At 38.2% G+C, this 13,208-nt stretch overlaps 1 protein-coding gene and 1 long non-coding RNA gene across 6 annotated transcripts in view; one reads left to right on the top strand and one right to left on the bottom strand.

Moving 5' to 3' along the window:
- Nucleotides 1-13,208, bottom strand: part of MYPN (myopalladin) — a 111,409-nt gene that overhangs the window by 53,233 nt on the left and 44,968 nt on the right. For all 5 annotated transcript variants that reach the window (XM_074339508.1, XM_074339510.1, XM_074339511.1 and 2 more), the window contains 2 exons: nt 4,797-4,972; nt 2,054-2,102 (listed from right to left, as the gene is read on the bottom strand). In XM_074339508.1, coding sequence (XP_074195609.1) covers nt 2,054-2,102; nt 4,797-4,972 — 225 coding nt within the window. The remainder of the gene's footprint in view (nt 1-2,053; nt 2,103-4,796; nt 4,973-13,208) is intronic.
- Nucleotides 1-13,208, top strand: part of LOC141572938 (uncharacterized) — an 82,784-nt gene that overhangs the window by 30,501 nt on the left and 39,075 nt on the right. The window lies entirely within an intron of this gene.

The raw sequence follows: 13,208 nt of genomic DNA, 5'->3' as shown, positions 1-13,208 counted from the left end.
AGTGGCCCTGAAGTATGGCTACTCCAAGTAAAGACTGCATTTCCCAACCTTCATTGAAGATCAGTGTGGTCACATGACTTTCTGGTCATGAGATATGTGGGATAGTGATGTAAGAGAGATGACCTTAAAAGTGGGGCAGGGCATGCCCTTTATTTCTTCCAGTTTTAGACTGAGGAAATTAGGCCACACCTTAGAATGAGATGAAGCATAAAACTAGAAGCAGACTGGAACCCAGTGGAATGTGGAGCGAGTTTGCCATCCAAATTCATGTTTTTATGTAAATGAGAAATAAATATCTGTCTTATTTAAGTCATTGTTATTTTGGATCTCTATTACACAAAACTGAAGCTAAATCCTAACTACTATAAGTAGATTTAAAGAAAATAGACAAATGAGATATTTCTTATTTAAGTGTGTATATTAAAATTTATACCCATTAGGCTTGTAACCTGTGTTATGAGAGCCTTGAGGAAGGAGTGATAAATGTGCAATGGAGGGTGAGTTTATTATAGAACTTGACTGGGTTTTGAAGGATAAATAGGAGTTTGGCAGGCAGAGAAAGAGCTAGGGCATTTCTAGCAAAGTGAACAGCTTGAACAAAGGGGTTAAATGAACCATACATTGTTTGAGTGAGATGGCAGCAGTGTAGAGAGCCTGAAGTGGGGGAGTGGAAGAGGGGCCAGGAAAGCCTGGTCGATACTCTACTGAATAAGGCTTTGTATGCGATGTCAAGATTGTTTTTAAATGTTGTTGTTCATTTTGTGTTTGATTTTTATTTTAATAAAGATAATAAATTTTTTAAGTCAGGAAAATGATAGGATCAGAATGGTCTTTTAGAGAATAACTGGTTGTATAAAAGAAAGGAAAAGCCTGGAGCATTTTCCGGTAAGGAGGTGACTGGCATAAAGAGGCAGGAAAGAAGGAGGAACTGAAGCGAGGTCATGGGAATGATAAGGCAGAGAGTTAAAGGGAGAAATCATTTACTCTGGTTATGAATTTTCATATCTGCACAAAAGCTAAAAGTAAATTATCATCCCAAAGTAGACATACACAAAGGATTTTGAAGAAAACACGTGATTTCTGTCCTTAAGGAGTAATTACCCTCTGTAGGGGAGGACACAATACACAGACACGGTTCACAATTCTTTAACCAGTTTTCCAAATATTGCCGCTTGTTTTGGGTAGTCTCTAGGAATGGCTAGTGTGTTTCCAGTTCCCATGATTTCTGTCCACAGGCTCCTCTGCTTGAAACACCCTTGGGTGGTGTCCATCTACTGTTCTTTTAAGATTCAGCTCAAGGTCACCAACTCTGCAATGCCTTTCCTTATCTCTCTTTCCCTCCCCAACCAATAAAGAGTTCTTTGTGTCAAGTCCTTTACACTCTACACATAATTATATCATAGTCTGTTACATTTTATTACTCTTACTGTCTATATGCTTGGTTTACTTCTCTTGCTATATATTTGCTGTATATTTATCTCTACTACACTGTGAATCTTGGGAAAGCAGGAAGCATCTGATTTTTCTTAGTACCCACTGCATCTAGTGAAATGTCTGGTGTACAGTAGGTGCTTAGTCAATGGTTGTGGAAAGTAATGAATAGATGGATATAATTTTGTTCAATACTTAGTACAATTGTTTAGCAAAAAGATTATGACTTGCCCAGATCACTCATATAGGTATGTATGCGTGTGTGTGTGTGTGTGTATAAAATTTAGGACCACCAGGTTTTGTGTTCTTGTTCTTGAGTACTGTTATTTAGTCAGAAAACATGAAACTTTTTGTAACACTGGGCTGTTTTCTACTCTGTAGATATAAGTAAGGTGATATTTCATAGGGGGTACCTCATATTTTAAATATGGAATAATAAAATTAATCTGCTAGGCAGGACTTAAGTAAGCAAAGGAAGTAGAGCTTTCTCCAACTACCCAAACTTTTTTTTTTTTTTTTTTTGAGGTCACACCCTGGAGCCACGCTCTTCAAGTTCTAACCAATTAACAACTTTCTCAGAATCTGAGGATGCTAAGGCTATCAGATAGAAAATTAGAATTACCTATTCATCTCTTCCTTAGGGTCCCCTTCTGAATCAGAAGAAGAAACCCCTGGAAAAAAATAAAAACAAGACATGAAAATTTTAAGACAACAATTTCTTAAACTGGTTCCTAAGCATTTGAAGACCTATGGAATTTAAGACCTAAAAATGAACTCAGTGATTCCCTACACTACCACCCACTTTTACAGATGAGGAAGTAGACCCTAAGTAGTTGAAAGACATGCTCAAGGTCACATAGCTAGTTAGTAATAGAGTTCAAATTCACTGGTCCAAATTTCAAGTGTTCTTGTATATAAAACACCTGCTGATGCCTTTGAACTAACAGTGCTGTCTTCATAGACATTCTGTGGGATCCACAAATCCTCTTGCTCTTGGCCTACACAGATTCAATAAAAGAAGGGATTACATCGGATTCCAAACATTGTAAGTGTAGGTGGATACTCTTCCGTCCAGTCCTAATATTAACAAGCCACACTTCATCTTAGGAGTGGGAGTGTTTGAAGCTCTGTTGCCACAAATTTTAAAAATCAGCGATCCAATCTCAGCACTGTTAGCAGAGCTTTGATCCGGATTTACTTCTCAAGACAGTGAATTCCAGGAAGATAAAACAGAGCTAAATTTGGAGGTATTTATTATACTCCAAAAATTTGAGGATGAAAGCATACGACACATGTCTATTCATACATTATTCATTATTATTATCATTATTCATGCAGCTATTCTATAAATGTTTATCAAATACCCACTATGTACTTGGTACTATATTGGAGACATGAAGAATGAGGCAGTATCAGACTTACAAATCTAGTTAGTAAAAGGGCATTTATACCATAATAATACAATATTTAAGTACTGAAACCAAGGCATACATAAGGTAAAAGTGATTATTGTTGATAAAAGTGCTGAAGAATGATTCCCAGAAAAAAAACGGCATGAGATAAATAGAAACAAAAACTTATCATAGATATATAAAGAACATAAATTGATTTATTCTCTAAAATTAGTCATAAATTTGGTGCTGATGGAAATGCCTTTCCAAGGCTCCCAATGGTCTCCCTTCTTCTACCCTTGAACCCCTGTGGTATATTCTCACCCAGGAGCCAGAGTGATCGTGTTAAAAACTAAGTCAGATCACGTCACATCTCTGCTCCGAATCCTCCATAGGTTTCCATCTCCCTCAGAGTAAAAGTCAAAGTCCTTGCAATAATTTACAAGGACCTTGTAGTGACCTATAAGGACCTGCATGATCTGCTCACCTGCCTCTTCCCACCTTGAGCCCATTTTGAACTTCTGACCTCATCTGATCTTTCTTCCTTGTTCACTCCACCCTGGCCACATTGGCTCATCTCTGTATCTTAATTAACACAGACACACTCCCACCTCAGGGCCACTGCACTTGCCAATTTCTCTGCCTGGAGTGCTTTTTCCTTGAACATACTTGTGGCTCACCGCTATACATCCTCCAGGTCTTCACTTACATGTCACTTAGTGAGGTCTTCCCTGATCACCCTAACTAGAAGAGCAGCCTGCACATGCTCTTGCGCGTGTGCACACGCACACACACACACACACACACTCTTACCCCTTTTTCTTGCTATTTCTTCCATAGTGTTTATATATACGGTGAGATAAGAGGAAAAAATATGTATACTGGTCACTGCCCCTGGTTCCAGGCACAGAGCCCTTAAAACCCTTATATTAATAATTTCCTAAGTTACGAACACTTAGGAGTATCTCATTCTCATTTAGGTTTCACCCCATCCCTGACACAGGGCTCCTAAAACTCTTGTAAATTCCTAAGTGATAAGAGCACTAGAAGCATCTTTTGTTCTAATGAGGTGACTCCGGTGGGCTCTTCTATGGTTTCTGGATGGGGTTGGTCACCAGAAAGACAAAGTCATGATTAGAAGCTTGGAATTTTCAGCCCCAATCCCTATTTCCCCAGAGAGGGAAAAGGGACAAGAAATAGAGTTAATAATTGATCATGCTTACGTGAGGAACTTAAAATCCCAACAGTGGCGGTGTTTAGAGAGCATCCATGTTGCTGAACTCCTCCACATTGGGGAGATGACACATCCCACCTCCACAGGGACAGAGCTCCTGTTCTCAGGACCGCCCAAGACCTCGCCCTATGTATCTCTTCATCTAGTTCATCTGTATCCTTTATCGTATCCTTTAATAAACTGGTAAATGTAAGTGTTTCCCTGAATTGTGAGCTACTGTAGCAAATTAATTAAATCTGAGGAGGGGGTCATGAGAACCTCTGATTTGTAGGCAAGTCAGACAGAAATTATGGGTAACCTGGGGACCTACACTTGTAATTGGCATCTGAGGTGGGGTAGGAGCAATCTCCTAGGACTGAGCCCTTTCCCTATTGGATTTGCCACTATCTCCAGGTAAATGGTGTCAGAATTGAGTTAAATTGTAGGACATCCAACCGGTGTCATTGAGAATTGCTTGTTGGTGTGGGAAACCCCCACCCCCAACGCACACATGTTGGAATTGGTGATCAGAATCATTTCATATAGCTATCATATTTTAATTAATTAGTTAATCAATCTCATTTACTTTCTATTACAAAGTAAATTCCATCTGACCATGAACATAGTGATTTTTGTCTATTTGATTCACTGCCTTTACCTTCACTGCTTAGAAGAGTGTGTGGTAGAATAGGCCCTCAGTGAATATTTATTTATTATAATATATGTCTTATGAGTAAGTGCCATTGTTCATGAGCATTTACCTTCTATATAAATCTCAGCAGAAGTTGAATCTGTTCCATAGATATTAGAAGCAAAGCAGGAATAGCGTCCTGTGTCCTCTTCAAAAGCTTCAGCAATGGTCAGTGAGTGCAGATTTCCTGCCTGGACAATATGAATGTCTGGGGAATTTTCAAGCTCCTTGCCTTCACAGTACCACCTGCAAGAAAGGGAATATGGGACATGACTGAAATGTGAGAATTAATAACATAGACGGCTCCAGATGTTCCCTAAGAAGAAAACTGACAAACCTAAAGTCAGAAAATTAAACAATCCACTATTAAGGTATACTTTGATTGTAACAATGAGAAGAGCTGGCAGTATTCAAATCACAATGACACTTTACTCAGGAAATTAGAAAATGACTTCTATTAACAATGATACAATTGAGGGGCAGCCTGTTGGCTCAGTTGGTTAGAGCAAGGTGCTCTTAACAAGGTTGCCAGTTAGATCCCCACATGGGCCACTGTGAGCTGCACCCTCCACAACTATATTGAAGCAACTACTTGACTTGGAGCTGGTGGGTCCTGGAAAAACTTACTGAAACAAATAAAAAAGTTTAAAAAAAAATTATACAATTGAGAAAAGATGAATGAGAAAGCAAATACAGCCAACCATGCAGAGAAGGGTCTTTGAGAGGAACTTGGCTTCTTCTAAAAAGACTTTCAGCGTTCTACATTATACTTTAAGCAAGTACTACTTTATCTTATTTAGAGAGAAGTCTAAGGGATAGTAAAGATCCATTAAATCGAGTGCATTCATTCTCTACTATGAAATTGCATCTGACCTAGCTAAAGGAAAATTATTTTGTTAGTTACTTGAGTCATCAGAGTAAGTAAGAGAGGTCATATTCTCTCAGGAGTGACCCAACACTGGCAAATAACCTAAGTTAAGAATATCTCTATAAGTTATGGTATTTTATTTTAATTCTGTATACTTGAAGTTAGAAATTTTTAGTATAACAGATCTCTTGGCCAAAAGTTTACAGAGTAACACATAAAATAATGTTTAAAATGTGGAGGTGCATAATAAGAGAAAAAGAAACTAAAACGACAGGGAAATACCAATTCTCATGTAACAAAATTGGCAAAGGTATAAAAGTTTTACCGCTCTCATACACTGCTAGTAGCAATGTAAAAAGGTACAATGCCTATGAAAGGAATAAGGCAATACCTTCCAAGATTACAGATGCATTTATCCTTTGACCCAACAAACCCACTTGTAGGAATCTATCATACAGATCACAACTATACAGGTTACTCATTTAAGTAGCAAAAGATTGGAACAACCCAATCACTAGCGGACTGATGAAATAAACTGTGGTACAGCCTCATGATGAAACACTACGCAGCTCTAAAATGAGAATAAGAAAGATCAATACGTGCTGATATGAAAAGAACCCCAAGATGCATAGTTAAAATTTTAACAGTAAGGTGTAGCACGGTACATATAGAGTATTAGCGTTTGTATTAATCCCCCTATCATCATTTTTCTAAAAAAGATTTTTATTTAAAAATAGCTAACATACAACATTATATCAGTTTCAGGTGTACACCATAGGTTGTTCAACATTTATATACCTAAAGAAGTGATTACCGTAAGTCCAGCAACCATCTGACACCGTATGATGCTATCACAATGTTATTGACTATATTCCCCATACTGTATATTAAATCCTGATGACTTGTTTTATACCTGGAAATTTGAACCTCTTATTTCCCTTCACCTTTTCCCCCCTTTGAAAAATTTTTCAACTACAGTTAACATTCAATATTATTTTAATTTCAGGTGTATAGCATAGTAGTTAGACATTTTTATAATTTAAGAAATGATCCCCCTGACTAGTCTAGTACTCACCTGGTGCTATACATAGTTATTACCATATTATTGACTACATTCCCTATACTTTACATTCCATGACTGCTTTGTAACAACCAATTTGTACTTCTTAATCCCTTCACCTTTTTCAGCCTGTCCCCCAACTCCCCTTCCATCTCTCACTCTAAGAAATCTAGTATCCGACACCATACGTAGTTATTACAATATTATTGACTATATTCCTTATGCTATACCCTACATCCCCATAACTACTTGTAACAACCAATTTGTACTTCTTAATCCTTTCCCCTTTTTCACCTACCCCTGCAATCCCCCTCCCATCTGGCAACCATCAAAATGTTCTGTGTCTAGAAGTTTGTTTCTCTTTTGTTCATTTGTTTATTTTGTTTTTTAGAGTCCATATATAAGTGAAAGCATATAACATCTGTCTTTCTATGTCTGACATACTCCACTCAGCACAATACCCTCCAGGTCCATCCATGCCACCACAGATGGAAAGAACACATTCCCTTCCATGGCCGAGCAATATTCCATTGTATACATATATGTACTACCCCCCCTTTATCCATTCAACCATCAGTGGACACCCAGGCTGCCTCCACATCTTGACCATTGTAAATAATGCTGCAATGAGCATATGGATGTACATGCCCCCTTGAAGTAGTGTTTTGGGTTTCTTCGGATAAATACACAGAAGTGGGATTACTGGGTCCTTTTTTGTCTCTTGTTACAGCCTTTGTTTTAAAGTGTATTTTGTCTGGTATAAGTATGGCTACTCAAACTTTTTTTTTTCTTTCCATTTCTATTTTCATGAAATAACTTTTTCCATCCTTTACTTTCAGTCTGTGTCTTTCAATCTGAAGTGAGTCTCTTGTAGGCAGCAAGGGTTTTGTTTTCTTTTAGGTTTTGTTTTCTTATCCATTCAGCCATCCTATTTTTTTTTATTGGAACATTTAACCATTTACATATAAAGTAATTATTGATAGATATGTAATTACTGACATTTTATTCATATTTTTTATTATTATTTTTTTAATCTTAAAGAAGTCCCTCTAACATTCCTTGTAATACTGGTTTGGTGATGATGAACTCCTTTAGTTTTTTCTTGTCTGGGAAGTTCTTTATTTGTCCTTCAGTTTTAACTGATATCATTGCTGGGTACAGGAGTCTTGGTTGTATAACTTTGCTTTTCATCACATTGAATATTTCCTGCCAATCCCTTCTGACGTGCAAAATTTCTGTAGAGAAATCAGCTGACAGTCTTATGGGAGCTCCCTTATAAGTTACTACCTAACTGGGAAATAAACCCTAGCATGATTTTTCAGGATGCTCATAATATAAAACAAGCCCTACCATATTTCCCTGAAAACAAGACTAGGTCTTATATTAAGTTTTGCTCCAAAAGATGCATTAGGGCTTATTGTATATTACAAGCATCCTGAAAAATCATGCTAGGGTTTATTTTCCGGTTAGGTATTATTTTAGGATTTTTTCTTTGCCTTTAACCTTTGCTATTTTAATTATAATGTGTCTTGGGGTAGGCCTGTTTGGGTTCATCTTGTTTGTGACTCTCTGCACTTCCTGGGCTTGCTTGTAAGTATTTCCTTCACCAGGTTAGGAAAGTTTTCAGTCTTTATTTCTTCAAATAGGTTCTCAATCCCTTGCTATCTCTTTGTTGAACTTCTAAGTTCCCTGGGCATTTTTATAACCAGTATTTTGAACTCTATCTCTGGTAAGTTGCTTGCCTCCATTTAGTTTAGTTTTTTTCCTGGAGTTTTCTCCAGTCCTTCATTTGGGATGTATTTCTCTGTTTCCTCATTTTGGCTGTCTCTTTGTTTGTTTCTATGTTGTAGGTAGGTCAGCTACATCTCCCAGTCTTGCCAGGTGGCCTTATGTAGTAGGTGCCCTGGGGGGCCCACTGGCACAGTCTTCCTGGTCTCCTGAGGTGGGTGCTCCAGGAGTGTCCCTTGTGTGGGCTGTGTGTGTCCTATTATATTTGAGCCTTAATTGCTCTTGGCACATCAATTGGTGGGATTGACCCTCAGACTGACTGGCTGTGGGGTTTGGCCACACCCACAGCTTACAGGCTGCTGTGCAGGGGGTTTACCCTACTAAGTGGGATTTGCCCCAGTGAGCTCTGGTGCCCGTTGAGACCACCCTTTCGGTGTGCCACTTGATGGTTCTCTGCTATAGTTTGAAGCCAACCTCCAAGTATGTTGATTCTGAGGCCTCTTGGGAGGGGCTCCAGTGCAGGCCCAGGTCAGCAATTGCCTGTGACCAGCCGGGATGTGTCTGGTAGGAGCTACAAAGCAATTCATGGTTGGTTGCTGCTTGTGCTGGACCTGGAGGTGCGTGGGAGAGGCCACACTATGAACTGAGGATGGCTGCCACCAGTACCAGGTTTGGGGCAGCTCCATAAAAAGCCAGAATACTCCGAGGCCTGCTGCCAGCTGCCAGCTCCCATAAGGTTCAGCTCTTATAGTATGGAGTTGTGTGTGGCAAGGTCTCAGTGAGTCACCAGGGTGGAGAAAGTGGAGCTCACCAGACCAATTCAGATTCAGATTTGGCCATGGGGCTGAGCATGGGGGAAAGGCTCAACACAGGGAACTTGGCAACTGTCCTTCCAGTCCTTGCCCTGCAGACACACAACTCAGTCTTTCTTTATATGTCTCTTATGCCCCCCGAGTCACTGTCCCTCTGCCGGAGCCCAAGGTAAGGGCCTGTAAGCAAGTCTGCACAGGTGCTTTAAGAGGACATCTGGGTTTCCCTGCAGCCTTCTGTCTCACCCAGATAGATGGAATCCCCACTGTTTCTCACAGCCAGATGTTGTGGGGGCTCCTCTTTTCAGTACTCTTGGCTGGGGACCCTAATGTGAGGCTGGGGTCCCTTGCTCCTCTGTGGCCGAGAAATCCCTCCTAATTTTCATCTGCCACATGGAAGTTTGGCGCCAGCTCATATCTCATCTCCACCACTCTTACCGATCTTGATGTGGCTTCTTCTTTATATCATTAGTTATAAAACTTCAGTTCAGCTAGACTTCAGATGGTTCTTTAGGTTGATTGTTTTATAATTTAGTTGTAATTCTGATGTGTTCATGGGATGAGGCAAGCACAGCCTTTATCTGCTTCACCATCTTGTATCTCTCTCTCCCCACCATCATTTTAGCAAGATTTTAAAGGACATTTAAGAAAACTCACCTATTTGACCACTTCCCAACAGTCAAGCTTTTCTCTACTGTACCATATGTCATATTCACCCGTACATGTTTTTCTCTCTAAGATTCTCTTCCTCTGCCTTTCATTATGTTGCAAATACTGTAACATCAATCAGTTTGGCTCAGATGCTACCTCCTACACAAAGTACCTTTACCATAAATTCTCAATGATTGTTACTTTTTCTAACTTCATATTTTTAAAAACCTGTACTATGTGATAAAAAGTGTGATTATGCACTGTCCTGTATTAGGATCTATTTTGGGAATCTGTCTTGTCTCACCAATTTCATTACATTGCAAATTCTTTGAAGGCAGGGGCAATACCTTATATGCTCTTACAGCATCCATGCTGCCTAGTACAGTGCTGTATATACTCTCTCCTTTGGCCATCTTATCTCATCGCATAGTTTCAATTATCACTTCTAGTTGGGATAATATCAATATCTGCCTTTGCAGCCCTGACTTCTAGGTCCCTTCTCCTACCATTCTCCCTTCACTATGGTCTAACTACATTGGTCTTTTTCTATTCTGCGAACATATTAAACTATTGTCCATGTTAGGATTTTTGTACTTCCTGAATTCCTCTTCTCCCAGATTTTTACAAATACTGATCCTTCTCATCACGCAGGCCTCAGCTCAAATGTCACCTCCTTAGAGAGGCCTTCTCTGACCCTCTTTCTAATGTAGCCACCCTGATCCTCAGACATTCAATCACATTACCGTTTTTTGTTATCTTCAGAACACTTATTATTATCTGAAATTACCTTATATATTTATTTACTTTGTTATTGTTTGCTCCCTTCACTACATTGTCAAGTCTGTGAGAGAACCTTATCAGTCTTATTCACCAAATAATCCCAGCACCTACAGCAGTACCCTGGCACATGGTAGGTCCTCAGAAAATGTGTGTTGAATCTGTTGAAAGACCAAATGATGGAAATAAGTAATAGTTAATATTTTGTAAGTACTTTGTTATTTGCTTCATCAAATTCTATGCTAGTCTTTGATCTGTTGTGACGGCAGTGGTATATGCAGCTGCTGAAAGGGATTTATAAATTTCCCAAAGCATAAATCTCAACAAGACCCTGACGAGCTTGTATGAACAAACTCTCAGAGCATTTGTAGTTCTAAACACAAATAGTGAGCATCCAATCAAACATGGCCTCTTGATCAAGTGTGTTTATCTTTACTCCTGTCCTGAAATTTCCCTAGAATGAGAATAAAGGAATTTTAAAAAGGTGTAAAAGCGCAAGAACGAAAAGAATGGAAAGGGAGATGACAGCAGACCTGAGACCTCAAAAACTTTTGGAAGTTAGAAAGCAGATCAAAGAAACAAGAGAGTTGAAAAATGTGAAAACCAAGTGCCTCCTTGGGGATGTCAATGAAAGAAGCCAATTTGTGCATCAGAACTCCCCAAGTTTGAGAATTTGGAGAGGAAGGAGACATGAAGCTTAAAACAGGGTAACTGATTTCAAGTTTGGAAAATGAGCATTTAGGTCCCCACAGCAGTCACATCGTCTCTTCTGAGCAGTTAGGAAATGCCCCAGAATGAAGGTTGAGTTGCTGGTTGTGTAAGCAGCTGCTCCATATTGGAGCAAGAGGAAGAAGGGCTTTAGGAGGTATGTCTCTAGGAAAAAACAAATGTACCTGATGACTTAACTGCATGGAACGGAATATTTAGGAGACGTTTTTAAAATGTACTGGAGAATTGAGACACATTTGTGATGGGACCACAGAATTAAGCACATAAAAATAACAAGACAGCAATCAACTCCCGGTTAAAATAAAAAGTTATGTGAGCAAGAAAATACTCATTTTAGCCTGCTGGGCTTGTTAGTGAATAATACTTATATAGAAACAAAGAGGTAAACATTAAATTTTTTAAAACAACAATGTGCTATGATTATATTGAGCCAATGAAGGAAGGAACAATGGAGATGCTGGTTTAGTGAACAGGTGCTAAACCCCCATCTTCTGCAAGGGGAAGTCAATAGAAAATAGCTAACATCAACACAGCAGGCAATAGTGGGATAAGCACATTGCATTTGTTCTCAAAGTATAGTTCACTTTCTGTGAAAACAAAACTGTTTTCATACAATAGTAAGATATTGTTTCCCTTTTCACTGTGTTGACATTTATATTGATGGTGTAAAAGCCACAGTAGGTAAAATTGCAGCACAAATTAAGGTACTGTCAAAATTGACTAATGGTCATTGTGTTCTTCACCACCAGATTCACTTTTTTTTTTTTTTAAATAGTGTTTTACTTAAAAAACCCTCGATGAAGCAGTAAAAATCTTTACTTTTATTAAATGTCAACTTTGAGTCCACACATTTTTAACACTCTGGGTGGTGAAATGGGAAGTAGCATAAAGCATTTTTACTGGATATGGAAGAGCATTTGTGTGATCATTTTATAGGCACTTAATGCATGAAACAGTATTTTAACTTGAAAGAGCAACTGACAAATTATGGTTATTCAGACTTGGATATTCAGCAGTCATTTTCTCAAAAATGGAGGAAGTAAGCCTGTCAGTCCAAGTAAAGATAGCTCATAACATTTGTTGCCAATGAAAAAATTTGAGCTTTCAAGGAAAAGTTAGAGTTTTGGAATACTTGTATCCTCCACAGTAAGTTTAGGGATTCCCAATACTTAAAGACTTTTTGATGAAATCAATGATAATATTAATAAATGTTACTTATAAAAATATCATAATAAAATACATCAACATTTGGAAGATATGTATTACTCATTTTCCAAATGACCAATGGATGACGTCATCCATTCAAAGTTAAAGACGAGCAAAGGGTTTTAGTATAGGAGAATATAAAATTAATTGGTATAGTTTCAGATACCACATTACAACCAACTTCTAAGAAACTACTGCTAGTTGAGCTTTGATGTTGTATCAAACAAGAATAGCTGCATTATATGAAAAGGCTACTATAATGTTCCTCGTGTTTCCAACTACATATTTATATAAGGCTGGATTTTTTAAATTAACTTCGATCCACATGACATATTACAACAAAGTGAATGCTGAAACAAATGTGAGAATCCAGCTGTCTTCTATTGAGCCAGACATTAAAGAGATTTGCAAAAAATGTAAAACAATGCCACTCTTCTCACTAAATCTTTTTTGAAAAGTTATTTTTCATAAAATTATTTGTTAGCATTTTATTATTGTTATTTAAAAATGAATACATAAATAACTATTTAAAACATGTCTCAGTTTTAATTTCTAATATGCTAATTATAGCTATAACTCACATAGACAAAACCTCTTTTGGGCCTCTATAACTTAAGACTGTGAATAGGTCCTGAGAGCAAAAAAAGTTTAAGA

This window comes from Rhinolophus sinicus, linkage group LG07, assembly GCF_036562045.2.
Source record: "Rhinolophus sinicus isolate RSC01 linkage group LG07, ASM3656204v1, whole genome shotgun sequence".
Taxonomy (NCBI): domain Eukaryota; kingdom Metazoa; phylum Chordata; class Mammalia; order Chiroptera; family Rhinolophidae; genus Rhinolophus; species Rhinolophus sinicus.
This window is presented reverse-complemented; position numbering and strand designations above follow the sequence as displayed.